General features: G+C 46.3%; 1 protein-coding gene across 3 annotated transcripts in view; it reads right to left on the bottom strand.

Annotated features, from left to right (window-relative positions):
* The window catches only part of LOC133342620 (microphthalmia-associated transcription factor-like), an 80,947-nt gene that overhangs the window by 35,005 nt on the left and 25,840 nt on the right, over positions 1-20,102 (bottom strand). For 2 of the 3 annotated variants that reach the window (XM_061551887.1, XM_061551888.1), the window contains exon 1: positions 84-205. In XM_061551887.1, the coding sequence (XP_061407871.1) occupies positions 84-128 (45 nt within the window). In that variant the 5' untranslated portion in view covers positions 129-205. Of the gene's footprint in view, positions 1-83; positions 206-13,059; positions 13,340-20,102 lie in introns of those variants that run through there. The other variant, XM_061551886.1, reaches the window with a different exon arrangement.

The raw sequence follows: 20,102 nt of genomic DNA, 5'->3' as shown, positions 1-20,102 counted from the left end.
AAAGAATTCAGAATTATTTGTAACGTATGCACGTTAAGGGTTCAAACGCGAGGCTGAAGGGCCCACGTGGAAGTCGTACTCACGTGGTAAGAGGTGTACTCCATTAATTCGGGCATTCTGTTCCACATCCCTGTAAATTAAGAGGACCCGTGAAATGTCGAGCGCAAATGGGCCACGGGAATATTGGCAAATGCGTGTGCTGTCTCACGCAACACGAGGGGACAATGCCAGGGTGTCCGCGTGGTTATAAGCGCGCAAAAAAGCGGAGAGGCGATTGGTGCATATGGCGCGCCAGTCAATGCTTGCCTCTTGGACACGCATGACGATGAATTAACAGCTGATGATGCCCACTGCAAAAGAAAGTGTTATGAAAGATTGCCATCAATGGAAGTATTTGTTTAAAATTGAAAGTTAAATAAGTACGTACATACTCTTAGTTCTTTCGGTAAAGTCACGTAGGTAAAAAATGAAATTAAATTAATAAAAATAAAATAATAAAATCACGACGTTTCGGAGGCAACACAAGTCTCCGAAACGTCGTGATTTTATTATTTTATTTTTATTAATTTAATTTCATTTTTTACCTACGTGACTTTACCCAAAGAACTAAGAGTATGAATCCTTGCAGTCACGAAAGCTTCAAATCTAGAATTAAGTACGTACATTTGATGATTGGAATCGTTGAAATGGACAAGAATGGTTTTCTTTTCATTCCATATTTTTTGTTACATTTTAACAAAGCTTAGTTTTAAGTATAACGAATTCACTCACGTAACATATTGATAACCCTTTAGCGAAATAAACAAAATTTGTGGGCAAAAATACTTTATACGAGCGTGGCGTGGACTCATTTAATAAAATTACACAGAAATCCATTCTCACTCCATCCGCCACACCATATAATCACACTACGAATATATAATTTTGCTATGTTCGGTATATTGGAAACAAGTATAAATATATTTATAATGTAAACATACAAGTATATATAATACAGAAATATATATAATACACATATATTCAAGTATTGTAAAAAATATTGTACAAGTGGTTGAGCTACAGATGTGTGCTAAATAAATATGATTTAGCTTAAATGACCACCTATATGCATGATCCATCCCCATAGCATTTATTATATGTTAAAAACATCGTAAATATTTGTACGCATTAATGACGAACAACAAGAAAATGGTATTCGATTCAGTTAATAACTGATCCAATCTTCCAAGCTCTCACACACAAAGGGTGTAATGGAAATATATATAGAGAGAAATTACAAAAGCCATTTACAAAGAGCGTGCAAAATGCATTGAGTTTGCATGAAGCGAGCAGAGAACACAATTGAGAAGAGGAATCGGACAGAGACGAGATTCTCACCAAGGCAATTTACAGTGACATAACACATTTTTTTCGTCAGAAACGCAGAATGGAAACTTTAAGGCATGAACATTAAATGGAAAAAAAAGTGTCAACCATCTCAATTGTACTCACAATGTAGTTATTGCAACAGCCAATGCAATTCAACTTTAGAAAATCATTATTTAACAACGCCACAAAAAAGGCAAAAAGGGCTGAACTCCCTGTAAACTGGAGCAAAAATGAAATTGACGTTTAACCAACAAATTAAAGTATTAATTTGAGAGTCACAATATTAATAAAAACTACGTTATGAAGAAAATTCACGAAGATGTATCTGAATCAATGAGTATATTCCGGAATGCTGAACTTGATAATGAGAAGCAGCACACAGACGAACCCTGAACAAGAACGTTGCCAATTAGCGCATCCTACCAGCTGCCATGTGTCAATCGAGAATATGGACAGCAAACCTAAAACAATGGAAGAATCATGTGTGTGCAGAGGCATGTAGAGATACATGTATGGGATTCAATCTTAATTTGGAGCTTTCGTGACTGCAGGAATTACTCTTTGGTTCTTTCGGTAAAGTCACGTATAAAGATAAAATAATAAATTAAATAATAGCATACGACGTTTCGATAGCAACACAAGCAATAATCATCATTGCTATAGAGTGGGCTTGAGTAGCACATAGCACAAGAAACTCAACTATTGTTAATTCACCAGCTAAGGCCCACTGAGCTATGTAGCTCTTTTTCAGAAGCGACCTGGTCACAAATGATAGCTCAATGAAGTGGCTTATCATGTATGTGGTCATTTAAAGCAGCCAAATACTCTAAACGCATGTTGATTCTAAACGTGGAAGGGAAACGCCGGAGGATCCGGACAAAACTCCACGCGAGCACGGGGAGAACATGCAAACTGCAAATATCCAGGCATCAGGGTTGGGATCGAATGCACGACCTCTTGTATAAAGGGGCAAGGTAGTTAACATCTCGCCACCAGAAGGGATGAAGAGCAGTCGACGAGAATGGTGACAAACATATAGAGGCAAAGCTCCCAATAAAATTACTGCCATGGTGATGGAGTGTTGAGTTCAGGGCTCAAGGGCAGCAGTGAGAAATGGATCAAGGCATTTACGATAACGTGACGGATTGCGACGATGCAGTGGAGGTCTCCATTCAGCAGCTGATAGATCACGGCTGTTGATGATGATGATCAGCAATTTAAAATGACGTGAATGATGAACCAACGTGGTGCTTAGTAAAACGAAAATATCAGAGACAGCTTCAAATAGTGAACGTCACGATAATTTACGTATTAATATTATTACACCTGTTTATCCAGGAAAGCCTCACTGAGTCTCACACGTCTTTTTTCAGGAGGGCCCTGCCAAATGTTTGCAGTTAGAGGCGATCGTATGTATCCCAATTTATGAATTTGCAGGTAATTTCTCCATATTTGGCAAATCTGGAGCAATGGCGCCCGCGCATAATGGGCTGCCCTTGCAGGTGACGTCACATGACCTCTCACGTGCCCTGTGGAGCAGACGGCTACGTTTGTTACACACCGAGGTAATAACCGGGGCGGCCGCTGGATTCGAACCGCGAACTACACAGCGACGAGCAGCGAACGCGCGCTATCGCTTGGGGCACGCCACTGCCCCAAATGCAGGCGAACAACAGCCCGCTTGTGTTAGGTTGTATCTCTTCCAGAGCATTCCTCCAATGACGCAGATGTATTGAAGCATGAATGCTTCGATGTGCCCGTTGCGCATCTCTCATATGACGCAGGCCAGCGACCAACGACACTCTGGCAATGTTGGGAAAGCTATCACACGTGAGAAATTCATTTACCCCCGTAAAAATGTCGACGGGGGGGGGGGGGGGCACATTCACAATTACGGCCTTGTTTGGCGATCGCTCGCTAGGTTCACGCCCGTAACGAAGGGGCAAAACGGGAACACTTTGAGGATACGAAGGAACAATAATGTGAATGAGTTCGACGCACTACAACTAGATATTCAAAGCATCGTTCGTGATATTCCTCGCATTTTTGAAGGGCATTTAATTAAACAGGGCACATCCTCGTGACCCAAAGTGACCCTCTCGAATGCACCACATCGTCAGCCGAGATGTATCCACTGCTGGTTGAGGACAACATCACCATCTCTCACAGTGTTAGACGCTATCCATCTATCCAAAATAGAGGGTTTTTTGGGTTGTATTGCGTAAATATAAATGCGTCGTTAAATCCGCCACCACCTGGCACAGACAATTAGTAAGGTTTGTCACGTAAACAAAACGTGCCAATTAGTTACTTGTCCAGCACACCGGTGTGTTGGAGAGTAAACCCACAACATTTACAATTCGAGTACGACGTTTCGCTGGTAATTACAACCAGCATCATCAGGAGACAGCCAGAATTGTGGATAAATCCTGCTGTTTCAGGTCTTAAATAGAGGGATACATCCATCTAGCTACTGCACATGAGCGGACTTCATAGCTCCACCTCTGCAGTGGACATCCTCGCTCAGCGTATTTTCCCACCTTTGGCTGCCAGTCACTTGTTAGTCTCGGCCTAAGCCCACTGCACTTTCATTGGGAGTCACTGCGATGTCTCAAACTAACATAGCTTCTCTGATCAATGTGCTCCTCTTATTGTCTATCGGTGCAATTCCAAGAATGTTCTTCTTCACGCTTCTTTGAGCCCTTCTCAGATGTTTGTTCTTCTTTCTTTGCCCCTCGTCCGCGTGTCACATCTTAACGATATTCCGATCTTGTGCCGCGCAAATACAATTTGTGATATATAAATCGCCTTTCAATAACCAAGTGCGTCACTGCGAGCTGGAATGTGTGTAAACCACGTGGGGGCTCTTTGTCCGTCGTGGAGCCACGATTGTGCTCCGGCAGACGCATCGAAGAGCACTTGCAATCTCAAACTCTGCGTGCGTGTGTTTGTGTCTGTGTGTGTGTCTCTGTGCGTGTGCGTGTGTGTGCGGGGAGCGCTAGTGTCGCAGTTAGCGAGCTGCCGCTACGAAACCCCGCGACCCGAGTTCGATTCCCGCTCACGGCCAACACCGGTGATGAATATCTGAACCGGGCGTGGGCCTCCTCTAGGTCGACTCAGCCTCAAATGAGTACCTGGTGCGTTGTGTAAACATCGCCATTGGGGAGACAAAGCCGGCCGGGCGTGGTGCTGGCCACCCAGCCCCTCGTGTGCAGTGCCGGCCTTCATAGGTGCTCGCTAACAGCACTTGCACCAACAGTCTGTTCAGGCTATACGGGGGATATTTGTCTTTATGGGCATGCATGAGGAGCGGCGGCTCAAACGGTTGGTGCGCTGTGCTACGAACCCGGTGATCCGAGTTTAATTCCTGCTCATGGCCAACACCAGTAACGATTATCTGAAATGGTCGTGGGCTTTCCCTAGGTCGACTCAGCCTCAAATTCAGTACCTGGCATGGTTTGTAAAAAAACGCCACTGGGGAGACAAAGGCGGTCGGCCGTGGTGCTGACCACCAATCCCCCACGTGTAACGTGCCGGCCTTCATGAGCGCTTGCAAAAAAGCACTTGCCCCAAAAAGTCTGTTAAGACTCTAACGGGGATCTTTATCTTTGGTTCTTTCGGTTAAGTCACGTAGGTATATTTTATGTTATACCTACGTGACTTTACCGAAAGAACCAAAGAGTATGGATCCCTGCAGTCATGAAAACTTCAAATCAAGATTCTAACGGGGATCTTCATCTTTGTGTGTGAGGAAAGGAGGCATTCTGGAAAACTGTTATCAAACAATGTACTTGCACGTGTCTTTGTAAATCGACTTCTGGACGAGGAGGGAACAGTCGAGGGCCCCTGTAGGAGATATCTTGGTCCACACCTCCAACACCGGCCAAACATTTCTCGAGATGCTTGAGCGTCCGCACTTTTACCGCACCACACGCTCCACTCCCACCTGCCGATCGACTAATGGTGGTGGATACTCTTTTGTTATTTTTTCGGTAAAGTCACGTAGGTAAAAAATTAAATGAAAACAACAAAATTAAATCACGACGTTTTGGCCGCAACGCAAGCGTCCTTCTTCAGGTGGGGACAACGTAGCGAAAGCACAACCGCTTAAGTGTGTCTAAGAGGCTGTGACGAGGAATTATATAGTCGCGGGGGATGGAGGGAGGGGGGCATGGTGAGTGTGTGGGCTATATAATTCCTCGTCCCCACCTGAAGAAGGACGCTTGTGTTGTGCCTGAAACGTCGTGATTTAATTTAGTTGTTTTCATTTATTTTATTTTAATTTTTACCTACGCGACTTTACCGAAAAAAATTAATCCTTGCAGTCACGAAAGCTTAAAATCTAGAATTAATTGTGGTGGACCCATTTCCTCCGCTGGGTGGACAGACGCGGCGGTGGCGGCGGTGGTGGTGGTGGAGAGAATTTATGAAACACTGCTGGCGGATGGACCTCCGCTCGAGCGAACTCCAAGAGGGTACTCGGTGTGCGCACCCACGCTTCGCACCACCATACGCGACCCGCTAGCCGACTAACTGTCTCAACGTGATCACCGACACGCCGCTAAAATAAATCCGTATTGCGTTGATGGTGGCTCACCAGTGGCTCCGAGGCAATGGACCACAATGGGCATCGATTGCTCGGATTCGCTGGCTGCACGCAGCATGACACTACCCTGCTCGGAGGTCACTTGGCTCAAGCCCAAGTGACTTGGTGCTGGCAGCACTTTAACAAGACGTAGCTGCACACCGGTACCCAAACAACAACAAAAAACCCTCATCTTTTTCTAGATTTGAAGTTTTCGTGACTGCAGGGATTCATACTCTTTGGTTTTTTCCAGTAAAGTCACATAGGTAAAAAAATTTCATAAATTAAATCTTTTTAAATCTCGTGAGAAATGTATTTTATTATGTTTTATTTTTATCATTTTATTATTTCCCTTCTACGTGACTTTACCGAAAGAACCAAGAAGATGAATCCCTGCAGTCACGAAAGCTTTACAGCGATATTTAAATATATTTAATTTATTTAAATTAAAAGAAATTAATTTATTTTAATGAAAATTAATCAAATCTAAATTAAATTAATGTATTTTAATGAAAATACATTTAATTTATTTAATTTATTTTATTTTTTTACCCTCATCTCTCCACCGCAGGGCTTAGTATGATCACAAAGATGAAAGTTTTTAAATATCAGAGAGCGTTCACTTTCGATGGGATCACCCGGAGAGATGTTCTCAACTCCGTGTCCCTTCGCCTCACTTCTCTGAGAACGTAAGCGACAGTTTCCTCGCCCGCGCCGTGTCCCACGGATCACGCTGCGTCGTCGTTTGTCTTCAGAGTGTTACGTTCCCACGCTTTGTTGCTCGTTCAAGCGCCGGTGGTTTTTGGTGTTGTTGTTGTTGTTACTAAAACATAATGCTTCAACAGAAATGTCCATTTCAGCGACGGATATTTCAAAAGTCCGTCACGGATGAACAGAAAACTGCAAAGTTTAACAATCAAATATTGAGGCGTCTTTTGTACGTAGCTTTCGCGACCAATATTATTATTCATAATTAGTTTCCTTCGGGGTAAGATCATCGTGCTGGTATAACGTCATGGTTTTATTTTATCCACAATGTTCCCTCGTTATTCGCGAGGGATACGTGCCGGAGTTGCTCCAGAATAGCAAATTTCGCGGATAATGATATTAGACTACGAAAACTTCTGTTTTGAGTGAATTACCTTGAATAAATATATAATAATCTCATCACTTTCTCGCATCACTTTATGTCATCACTTTCTTTCTGTCTCTCTTGAAGTCATGTAGAGTTGCAGATGCGATAGCCAAAATCGCGAATGGCAAGTTCGTGAATAACGATGGTATACTGTATGACTTTCCACTACCGGAAAGAGACAATCGAAATTAAGTTAGCACGTGGGCAAACATGTCAACCGATTTGATTCATCAGCAAAACCGGAGGAACGTTGAAGAGAAATCGGCAAATTTGTCCACAAAGCAACTTGATTTGATTGACTGTTGGGTGGTGAAGGGTTAAAGTTTGGAGAGAAAAAAATTAACACCAAAGCTACACGATCTAACCCAAAACAGACGAATTATGAACCATTGACAGTTCCTGTCCATGCATTGTGATGCAAGCCGGCAAAAAAAAATGCAGTTAAATCTTGAGATGTTTAAAATGAGTTTTAGGTTCTATATATTTGTTAACATTGTGGCCAAAAACAATACTTTACATTCACATAATTGTTTTACTTTCATTAACAATTGAAACGTTAACATATTATTCACTTGCAATTGAAACGTCCGTAGATTATCATTGTTAATACGAATAAAGGCATTCATGTCGTGGTCTGATAAAACAGAATTACATCTCCTAGAATGACACATTAATTGATAATAATCACCGATATGAAGTACTGTGATACAATATCATTCACTCAAATAAACAATAAACCTAGAGAAATTAGTAACAAAACGGGACCTTTTTTGCCAGGATAAAAATTTTGGAAAAAATAAGAATAGTTTTGACCCTTTTTGGCAAATTATCAGGCGTTAAGATGTTCAAACATCAAATAGAAACCTTTTGCAAGGAATCAAGTCTGAGTTAACCACACGTTCTTGTGGTGAACATGCAAGCAAACATGCTCTGATAATTATATATGCATTGTATGTAAAACTGATTGGGCTACATCAGAGACAGCCTTCTTATTTTTAATACCAGAACTCAGTTATATCACTAAACTATGAAAATAACTGCATATTTGTTTTCACGTTACACTTTTTTTTTAATGCACAGCAGCATTTTAAAATTACAAACTGCTGCAAAGCGCATACATTATGTAGACCCATTGCATAAAACATTGTAAGTTAAATTAATTACACTTCATAAGTATTGATTTGAATTACAAACTGAGGAAAACAATTACACAACGAGGTACATTTTATGTGACCTGTCAATGGCTCCTAGACGAAATTTTGACATCGTTGAAATGACAGTAATTTTGAAAAACAAAGCACTTTTCGAAAGTTATCGAAAACAACGACGATCGCTCTTGCTCGCCAAGCACGCCATTCATACTGGTAACGCGTTCACAATATTTAGAAACAAATAAAAAAAATAAGCAAAATAACTTACTTGGGGTAGCCAGCTGTAACCCAGCATGACCGAATCAGCCGTGCCACGACTGCCCAAGACCGTCTCCACCCTCCACACAACAATCGGACACTCTCCTTGATACGCAGGAGCGCCTTTGCATAACCCAGAGTGCATCCACAGACCCACACTTTGTCCGCACATTCTCTGCCGTCCATGCCAAGCGAGCGGATAATGAACTTGGAGGCTTTATCTGAAGTCAACGAATTGTAAGAAAAGGCGGCTAAAACAACGAAAGCTACAGGGCTAATTACCGACATTCTTGGTCGCATTACGAGAGTAGCGCTGGGCAGAGAGCCACCCCGCTCTGCTCTGATCCCCTCTGCTATTCTGTAATTCTTTTAGTGAGGTCAAGGGACCAGCTGGATAATTACATCGACGACCGGGGATGCGGTGCCGGACTACCACCACCACCGCGTGCGCACACCCAGCGAACGAATTCCACAAACGGCGGGCACCTTGTGGCTAAACATGCGCCCCTGGGTTTCTGACCTTTCAACTCGCGTGCGTGCTTCGCTGCTTATGCGTCGAGACATTTGTGAATTCACAACGCAAGCTCTTTAGAAGCGTTTTACTGCGTCACGGTGGCGAGATGTTAACTACCTCGCCTAGTACACAGGATTTCCTGGGTTCGATCTCGACCCTGACCCCTGCTGTATATTTGGATTTTGCGCGTTTCTCTCCATCGTCACGTGCAATTTTCGGTTTTCCCCTCCACATTTAGAATCAACGTGCGTTTAGAGTATTTGGCTGCTATACATCCCCACGTGATGATAAGGAACTTTGCTGAGCTATCATGTGTGGCCAGGTCGCTTCTGAAAAAAATATATATAGCTCAGTGGTCATTACCTAATAGAATACAAAATTGTATCTATATTATAGTTTATAGTACTCTGCCTAATACCTCTTTTCCACTGTACAACCAAGCCGCGCTGGGGCCTTGACAAGACAGGGCTCAGTCGGCGCCTGGTTGTTTTTCCACTGCAGAAGCTGAGCCGTGCCACTGACACACGCAATGACTCAACCGGTGACGTTTGGTTTGAGCTGTTGCACAATCTCACGTCACGTGCATCATTAGCCCCGCCCCTGGCCCTGCTTGGCCAAGAGCCAAATTCAGATGTCTTGTGAGGACAGTGAATCACGGAGTTTGTTTTCAGCTCGATATAGATAATGTCGAGTAGAAAAAAAAACATGTACGTGAGGGCCGCCACACTACCCGTATAGGGTCGCCCACACCAATCGGATGCTCGGTGAGAGGTGAGACAAACAGTGTCCTCCTTGAGGCCTTCATCCAGCGGTGGACATCTAATTAGCTGACGATGATGACGTGAGAAGGAATGGCTGGTGAAAACCCTCTGGACTAAACCTGCCAGGCAGCGCTTGCCCATATTCGCGGCAATGTTTTATTTTTTTGACGGGCCTCTAGGAATGCCACGCTGAATGAGATGCCTCGTTTCTCCCGGGCAAAATTCTCACGCCCTTAGGACGAGGCGTTTCTGCTGCACGATCGCTGTTAACTTGAGCCTGGCTCCTCTGACCGTGCGTCTCTCATGCCCACGTTGGCGTGGCAAATTTGTTTCTGCCCCCCAATCTCCCCCCCCCAAGTGCCCCCATGGCTTCATATCAATCGAGGCAGGCAGAGTGAGCTTCAAACGTTTTTCTGTGTGTGGTGGTATGCACGGCCCAGCTTTGTCAATTCACTGCTGTATGAGAGCCTTGCGGGCTGCGAGGAATATTTGTTCATACTTCAGCACGCTGGCCGGTATGGGTTTTGCGAAGGGGAGTGCAGAAAAAAAACTACGGATTCTGCTGCACTGCCCTCTCCTGCCCACGACTCCGACTGCACCTCTCTTTTCTGCGTGGTGGTTACCCATCCAAGCACTATGCAAGCTCAAGCCAGCCGAGCTGATATCGGGCGTATGAAATCCATAGCTGGTGGACCATTTCAGGAGTTGCGATGTTGATGATGATGTGATACCACCAAACCTGCTGGGCTGCAAGGTGTCCAGGAGATGGCAGCACAGCAAGCAGGTTCCTGAATCATCTTCTTGGTTCTTTTGGTAAAGTCACGTAGAAGGGAAATAATAAAATAATATAAATAAAACATAATAAAATAATTCTCACGACGTTTCGGCCACAACGCAAGCAGCCGTCCTCAGGTGAAGAACAGGTCTGTCGGAAAGACATCGTCTTTCCGACAAACCTGTTCTTCACGCAATGACTCAACCGGTGACGTCGTCATTGTCAGCCACCTGTTCTTCACCTGAGGATGGCTGCTTGCATTGTGGCCGAAACGTCGTGAGAATTATTTTATTATGTTTTATTTATATTATTTTATTATTTCCCTTCTACGTGACTTTACCGAAAGAACCAAGAAGATGAATCCCTGCAGTCACGAAAGCTTTAAATCGAAGGTTCCTGGATGTTTCGTTGTGTTGATATGAAGTGTCATGCTGTTGTATTTTGTGGGTTTGATGCAGACACTACTGTTCCCTCTCAAGTGTACAACACTGAAAATTATATTGTGAATACATCCTTATGCAGGACTCCGTAGACAGGGTCTTGAAACGAAGCGAGGCCTTCATGGATAATTTACAGCCATTTTGTTCATCCCCTGAAAGCCTCCCCCACAACCATCTCGGTCACGTGGGTCATGTGACCATACTTCACCACGCTGCTCAGTGCGGGTTGTGAAGAGGTGCTCAGGACCAGTTTAGATATCACTCGCCACTGATGTTTAGCCACGGTCAGGAATGAATTGTACTGCAGTATTTTTTTCCTAGTGCTTTGTATTGCTATACGGTGACCACGTAGAAATGAAAACGATTGCAATTTACCACTCGTAGTCCACGCTTCTCAAAGGTGTTTTGAAATCGCTCGTGCAAATTGCTTCCATTGAGCCAACCTCACGATCAGCAGCCTTCATTTCAACAGACGACGCCGCCTCTCTCTATGACAGTGTTTTTCTTCATTGCAAGGCCCGCGGACCACTGGCGGCCCCTGGTGGCCTTTAGTGCGGCCCCCTGACGTGCGCCGCCCGACAATACACAACACGTGACAAACACCACCCCTTGTAGGTGGGAGAGGCGGCCCTCACAGTGACGGCGAAAGTGGCCCCCCTCTCTGAAAATTAGTGAAGAACACTGTTCTATTAGAAGCAAGAATATATGTTTCAGGGAGAGCGCGAGGCTCAGCACTCCGACTGTGCGAATGCGGCGACGAGACAGGCTTTTATTATAGCACAGCACAGGCTTCTTTCTTCGACCGCGCTCGCCAGCTTGTTTGAACTCTGAAAGAGATCTTCATTTTCTTCAAGTAGAGTAAACACAACCCAGAGTCGAGGACGCACAGCGCAGAGTTGAGGAAACACAACGCATGGTAGAAGGAACTCAACGGAGAGTGTGCTACCGATTGTTAACACTGAATTCAATGGTAACAGCTCCTGTGGCCTCAGCAAGATCGTGGCCAGAAAGGCGAGACACAGTGAGACCAATGTATTTGGAGGGTGACTGCCTCCAACTGCCCAATAGCATCCTTTACAAGGATTCTGGATTCTCCACAGAGGCTGCTCTAAACACTGCTGGTGCCAGTCATTGGCAAGTCCAATAAGCTCCACATCCTTTTGTACTGCATCAGTCCATCTAATCTCTAGTTCAAGCTGCCCCCATTTAGCCCCCTCTATCCAGCCAAACAGAAACTCCTTGGGCATGCGGTGGCTGGCCATGCGGACAACATAACCCGGCCAACACAAGCCCGCCTGCCAGAGGAGCTGACTGATGGTACTGTGTCAGGACCTGCCAAGGATCTGTAAGCTCCTCACACAATTCAGCCGGGTTAACCTAGGGTGGATCGTGGGCAGGTCAACTTGATGTTTCAAGCCATTATTTATGAAGCTCAGTGTCGTCTCCCATGCATTGAGAAGATAGGTTAAGAGGACCCGGAACTTTGTGTGGTGCAAAAGACCAGGCAACTTCCACGCAGCACTACGCAGCCGATGAAAAGAAAATGCTGCTCGACAGATTAAACATGAGATCTCCACTGCCAAAGCGGAGCTGGTCATGAGCACACTGCCCAGGTATGGGAACTCCTCCACTCTCTCCACAATTGCTCAATTGTCACACACTCGCTGTCTGTGCCGGTTGCTGTCCGCTTAACATTTTGAGCCTTTGGGCCTGTGCTCAGCAACTGTGTGTACAAAACAACAACACCAACAACCGCCATTCGCCTCCAAGTGGCGGTGACATCACAACGGGGCTTGTGCCAGGCCATGTCCACTTTAAGGCCACGCGAAGTGTCGAACGCCCACTGGCAGGAGGTCACGGGACACACCCAGGTGCAATGGGTCGACTGACTGAGATAACTGGCCGATGCACCACCTGTGCCCTATACTATGCCAGCAGCAACAACAACAACACACACACACACAATCAAATGCGTTGGCAGCATCATCCCCCGCACGTACGGCCAGCAAAGCAGCCCTCTGTGCATGTGAGCCTGCACGCCACGTGGGGTGGGGGGAGAGGTGGTGCCTTGCCTTTTTCCCTTGCGCGTGGCACAGCGTAGAGGAGGAGGCGGAGGAGGGCATGGTGGTGGCGGACAGCTGAAGGCTGAACTCGAGGCGAGGCGAGGCACGGGCGGGCTTCCCCGGCGACGCGAGCGGCGGCCTCCGTTCTCGCGCACGGCACAGCAGCACCTCCCTGGGCGCATGCAGGAGCACCCGGGGCGCTGCCATTGCCGCTGGGGTCACCCCGACGTCGGGTTCCCTCGCTCGCGGCTTCAGCTCCGAGTCGACGCCGACGCCGCCGACACCGTTGCTGTCGTTGTCATTCGTGTGCATCGCGAGAAGACAAAAGAGAAAGATTCACTACTGACGATGCGCTCCCCAAATTTCACCAGGCTCACTGTTCATGAACTCTTGGAAGTGCTTGCACAAAGGATAGTAACATCTCATCCTGTGTTCTTGGAATCCACCGTGTAGCATTTAACAGGCTGTTGGGGCAAGTGCTGTTAGCGGGTAGCACCTGTGAAGGTCGGCACGGCACACGAGGGGGTGGGGTGGCCAACACCACGCCCAAGCCACCTTTGTCTCCCAAGTGGCGATGTTAATGGTCGTGAGCAGGAATCGAACTCGGGTCGCTGGTTTCGTAGTGGAGTTCCCTAACCATTGTGTTACCGCTCTGCACAGTAATCCACACACACATACGTGCACACACACGCGCGCCAACAGACGGACACACGGGGAGACGCACGTTATACGATGCTATTGTCCACGATTGCAATCCTGTGAGCTTTGCCGAACTGCGAGTGCGTTGTTTCGCGTGCCGGGTTTGTCAATCCGTAGCTGGTACGAGGGGCACCTTTGCACATGCGTGCTGGTGAAGTGGTGAGTGGGCAGAATCGATTCAGAATATCGTTTGCCGCTGTTGTTAGCATTGTCCGGGATTCAAACTCAGGTAACTGGGCTCGTATCTCAGTACACTCTATATTACAACCGCCACTCTATCCCGAAGTTGTTATAAATCTAACAATATTTTAAATAATTTTGTCAATGAATAGCTGGATGAAAGTCTCACAACACTGTGCCAGTCTGCACTAAATTCCACAAAATCATGGTACTGACAGCTAGAATCCTTTAAAAAATGTGCCATTTATTTACCCAGGAATTCTCATTGGGACTCACTCCTCTTTTTCATGAGCATTCTGCTTTAGAATGGTTTCCAAATTCCGTGTTGGCATGTGTTATTAAATTGCTATTCATGCGGCACTTAATCTTTGCTACAGTAGCTCATTTAATATTACACATTTTAACGAGTAGGTCAGGTGAAAATAAAAACACGATTTGGTTTGGCACTGAGAGTATAAGGAGATGGACATTTCTGTATAATTGCCTTCTACAGGTAAAGGTCCCGGTCTACTCAGAATTTAGAATCTCCTACAGAGCAGAACGATCACGGCTGTGATCAGATTAAAAAGTGATCCCACGACTATACGGCTAAAACAACACAATAATAGACCACAGTGTCCGAACATAACGGCCAAACTAATTACTACACGGCAAACCATCTTCCCACACAATGGCCTCCCTTCATAGCCTCGGCAATGTCATGGAGTTGGTCAGCACATTCCCAAAGCAGCCTCCTATCTTATAATTCCCCACCCACAGCTGATTACGACTGTATTGCTACTGTGGGCTATGCAATGCCATAACCCTCTATGCACACTGCTCCAAACTAACCTAGAGTTATCGCGAGTGGTGAATGGTGAAACACGGGTACATGGATTTTATGGAAATGCACGAAACGCTAATGCGAAGTAGCCTCGTGCCATTAGTCAACACGTGTCACTTCAACAACCAGAATGAACGAGGAATTAAATTCATGAATGTTGATCACGCTCAAACAACGCACGTCATAATCCATCACAACTTAACAGAAACGTTCATAAAATCCCACACAATGACTCGCATCCACCACGAATAAGCACTGTAGATGTGCAATACAAAACACCGTGACCACTAAATTAATGACATGGCTGTAATATAAAATGAAAGAATAACAAAGGAGTTCATCAACAGAATATTCTCCATAATGACATGACAAAATTAAGACATTATCCTGCTTCTGCAGTTTCCCTGCTGTGATTGTCTCGCCTGATGACGGTCGCTTGTGTTGCGATCGAAACGTCGTGATCTATTATTTTCTACCTACGTGACTTTACCAAAATAACCAAAGAGTACGAATGAAGGCAGTTTAACTGTGAAAGTCCACAGATATTTTCTTAACACCGACTGGCAGTTACCGAAAAAAGCTCACATCCGAGCTTGTAGGCAGATGAATTAATGCTCAGCTGCTGAAGGAAACACGAGATGAACAAGCAACCGGTCTAAGATAGCAGGAGCGCGAGGCGTAACCAAACGAAACAAACGCTTCGGGCACGAGGCAGCACAAGGGGCTCAGCCTAAATTCATTAAAACTAATTAGGAGATTAAGCAGCTCATGAAAGTGAATGAATTTCTCTCATCTCTATCTCGTCTGTTTCTCTCTTCTCTCATCTCAATGCATCTTTGCTCCTAGTCTACATCCATCATCTCTCTCATTTCACTACATCCATGGCTCATCGGGAAATGTCCGCTCTCATCTCACCGCATCTTCATCTCTTGTCTACAGCTCTTCTGTCATCTCACTCGGAGTTTATGAATCTACAGGGGAGAGGCTCCCAAAATAAAATTGGCTCCTCAAGGGCCACGAATTGGCCAACACCACAGCCGGCCCGAGTTACTCCCCCATGCAATTCAAACAACCACGGTCAAATATGAATTCACCCATCGTCTTACAATTCACACGAGTGCGATGCACGCGTCAGCAAAAAAACACAAACATTCACTTACAGCCAGAAACAATCCCAGGCATCGTGTTCGAACCCCTGCCAGTGCAGCATTGGCACGGACAAGAATCAGCCACGACGGCCTCCCCGGCACCATGGAGTCCAACTCAGAACCCCAGTGCCTCCCCCCCCCGCCCCCCATCGTTATAAGCCGCCAAGCTACAGCGGGGCGTCGACTCATTTCGCCTGCTCAAGGGAAGACGCACGCTTGGGTGCTGATGTGCGGGGAAGGGCTGGCCACGGGGGGGGGGCGGGGATAACGACCGTGTGCAGGAAGCTGAAATCTCGACTCGGAGAAAAATGGAAGGCATCGCAGACAACATCTGCTGGGTCGTTGCAAAACACGCGTCGCGGATTGTACCCATCAGCAGATTTGCCGTGCGTCGAGCGGCGTTGAACGCGATGCGATGAGCCCGTTCCCGGGTCTGTGTTGGAGAGGAGTGCACCATTACGTCGTGGGTAATACCGGCAATCGTCAAGAAAACTTGCCACAAACCCCTTAGGGTTGTCTATTTTAATAGCTAACTTTGACGTATGTACAATCCAAAGCCTGTGACCAAACATATTCACATATTCACTTGAAGATGTTTTCTTGTTCATGTTTTTGTTTTTTGTTTGTTGCGGTTTGCACCCGATTCAAGAGCCGAATGGCTCACAGGGCGATACCTAATAAATGAACTTGAACTTGAAAATGAACTTGAAACCGCCAGGAAATGTGTCCGATTTTGTCAGATTTCGGAAGCTAAGCTAAGCCGGGTGAAGCCAGGATAGAACTTGGATGGGCAAACACCATGCACAACAGGTGTGAAAGACTGCCCAGGCTATTCTGGGGGCAGCAAGCGGCAGCGGCAGTGCACCAAAATCCATTGTAGCAGTGTACAGTACTTCTACGCTACCAATTCTACGCTCCGCCTACACCGGCAACCCGCGCGGACCAGCGTGGTGAAGTATAGTCAGATAACCCCCATGACCCCCATTGCATAAGAGGTCATCAGCAGAGAGTCAAATGAGCTAAAGGGTCAGTGGGTGATGGGAACCCGATTGGGAGAAGAGTCAAATCCTGGGCGTGCAGGCAAGATAGCAGATAAGTGGTGTCAAGTGATGTCAACAGGCGAGGGTTGTGCAGCCGGGGGGGAGCGGTGGTGTAGTGGTTAGCGCGCTGCGCTATGAACCTGGTGACCCGGGTTAGATCGCGTAAATATATAAATGTGTCGTTAAAACCCGCCACCACACATATATTTACGCGATCTAACCCCCACCAAAAAAACCCTCTATTATGTATGATATTGGTCGCGAAAGCCTACGTGTTAAACTGATAACGGATTTTACCGAGTTGTGGCAAAGGGCATGTGTTATTTATGAAACCAGGGGTAGAACGAGGCTGGATATTGTTACCAATACAGAACTGTGAAAAGTGAAGTGTGGATTAACACACGCGCATATAATGGCGCATCCATTCTAGTTTGCCGTGTCAGCGTTTCACAGCGGTTCACGGAAATGCTTAAGTGTGATGTATGAATGTTCAACTTCCTTCGCACCGTACATAGCCAGATGCTCGTTAGGTGAAATGTTTAGAGGTACACATACAAAGATCCCCCCCCCAAGTGTAGCCTTACTAAACTGTTGGGGCAAGTGCTGTTTGTGAGCACCTATTAAGGCCGGCATGGCGCAACGAGGGGGGGAGTCGGTGGCTGGCACCACGTCCCAGCCGTCTTTGTCTCCCCTATCAAGTCAAGCTTATTTATAATTATTATAAGCTTAATTATTTAACCAGGTGAGAACTCAATCGGCACCAGGATGAGTCTCATTTGCAAGAAGTGCCTGGGTTGAGAAAGCAGCAACAACACAGGTCGAGGAGCAGCCTCTCGTCACCGCCTGCTCGCACCGCTTGCTGGCGGAGGTCGTTCCGCCGCTCTCAGAATCAGAATCAGAAAAGTTTGCACAGACAAGGAATTTACTATGGCAGGAAGGTGCATACATTCAACATGTAGGAATCTTAAAAACTTAATTAAGTGGTATACAGTCTAACTATACTAAAATTGCAAAGTCTAACTAATACTAAGGGGCTAAAGTATGTAAAGTTTTGAATAAATATACAACATAAAATGTAAACTAGCCGTAATATACAATCTTAAAATACAAAAATACAAATAGGGTAACATGTTGTAAGTATGGCAAGGTGTAATTTTGTAGATAAAATGTTAAAGTAAGTGTAAAAGTCATTTTAAGCCCTCGTGCGAACTCTGGAGAGCACCGGGTCAACGCTCGCTCGCACGTTGAACCTGCTTTCACGCCGTACGCAGCCACCCGTGCTAGTCCGAGGTGCGAACGCTTCCACGTTGACCAGACGTGTTGGAAGGGATTGGCCGTACCCACACTTTACCCCACCACGCGCCACCCTGCCAATCGCCTAACTGTCGGAAAACCCATTCGCGCCGCTTTTGAGAAACTTGCCCCATTGTTTCAACTGGCGCGCCGGGAGGTGGAATCGAACCGGCGACCTCTGGATCACAAGTCCAGGGTGCTAACCATTGCCTACCAGCAGCTCCAACGATAACAGTTACGAATCTTCGGCATTTCAGCACGCTTCTTTACGGGTAACCCAATACAAATATGGAGTGGAGTGGTGGCACAGTGGTTAGCGCACACCGTTACCAACTAGGCGACCTGAGTTCAATTCCTGGCCACGCTTAACATCAGCAACGGCTGCGATGCCAGAACCGGTCCTCGGCAACCCCTTCACCAACCCACACTGATCGGCATGGTGAAGCGTGGTCGAATAACCACAATGATCGACGCAACGTCGGGAGCCATTCATCCTCCAGTGGATTGACAAAGGGCATGTCAATTATTCGTACACTTACAAATGTTACGGTGGTGTGCAATACACTCAATAATTAATGCAAAACATGAGCCGGGGTATTATCTCACAGTAGAACAATGCAAATCCAACGCAAAACGTGCACGTGACGAGAGCCGTCAGCAGCATTTAGAACCAGCGGAAGGTGACACAATCAGACACTTGCGAGCGATGGGCTGTGTAACGTTTCTGTATATTCGTGAGGAAGTTTACTGGTTAAAGGAACTTGACAGTTTTCAGAGTTAGTGATGCTAACCGAGCGCCCGCAAGACACTCACGCACAACCGGCACGAGCTTGCCGAGATGCAATATTACATAATGGGGTGACGTTTCGGGCAATGGCCCTTCTTGATAGCACGTAAACATTGCAGGAAGAGACACTGGCGGGCGAAAAGAGACGTGGATGCTGAACGCAGCTCATCTTCGAGAGAGGCAGGTTCTCGGCGGAGTGTCAAGGTCAGGGAAGGGGGTCAGGAAAAATAACACGAAGAGACACATTTCTTGTGAATTTTTCAAGAGCCGCCAATGCATGTGAATAAATACACACATAAAGATAAAGATCCCCGTATAGCCTTAACAGACTGCTGGAGCAAGTGCTGTTAGCGAGCACCGATGAAGGCTGGAACGGTACACGAGGGGGTGGGTGGCCAGCACCACGCCCGACCGCCTTTGTCTCCCCAGTGGCGATGTTTACACACCACACCAGGTACTCATTTGAGGCTGAGTCGACCTAGGGGAGGCCAAGGACCGGTTCAAATAATCGTCACCGGTGTTTGCCGTGAGCGGGAATCGAACTCGGGTGGCCGGGTTCGTAGCGCAGTCCGCGAACCACTACACTACCGCTCCCCACGTACACGCACAGGCACATACATCCACACATATAGACACACACATACATCCACACATACAGACACACACATACATCCACACATACAGACACACACGTTAAGCTACGAATAAGCCCGTGAAGAACCGCATGCGGTCCCTGGCCATGATGAATGTGCTATGAAGAGGAGTCACTGCCTGCACCATCGCCCGGCCAATTAGATGTTTTTTTTGTATTTTAAGGCAGTGTGTTGTCATACCTGTCAACCCATACGGTTTCGCCCGTATTCTTGTGCGGGGAAATTGAGTTTTCAGGTCCACACGGCGCACATCCGTGTCGATACGGGCAACAACAAAAGTGTCTATTTGTTTGTGTTTCTCCCTTGTGATGGGACTTTGTAGGATGCACGCTGATATTTATAAGGGCACCACGGGGTGACCAATAAGGTGTGTGAATTGGTCTGTAATAAGGTAGGGCACTGATAAGGGGTTGACAGGTATGGTTTGTT

The sequence above is a fragment of the Lethenteron reissneri genome, chromosome 15 (assembly GCF_015708825.2).
Source record: "Lethenteron reissneri isolate LAM-NWPU_2019-01 chromosome 15, ASM1570882v1, whole genome shotgun sequence".
In the NCBI taxonomy this organism is placed as follows: domain Eukaryota; kingdom Metazoa; phylum Chordata; class Hyperoartia; order Petromyzontiformes; family Petromyzontidae; genus Lethenteron; species Lethenteron reissneri.
This window is presented reverse-complemented; position numbering and strand designations above follow the sequence as displayed.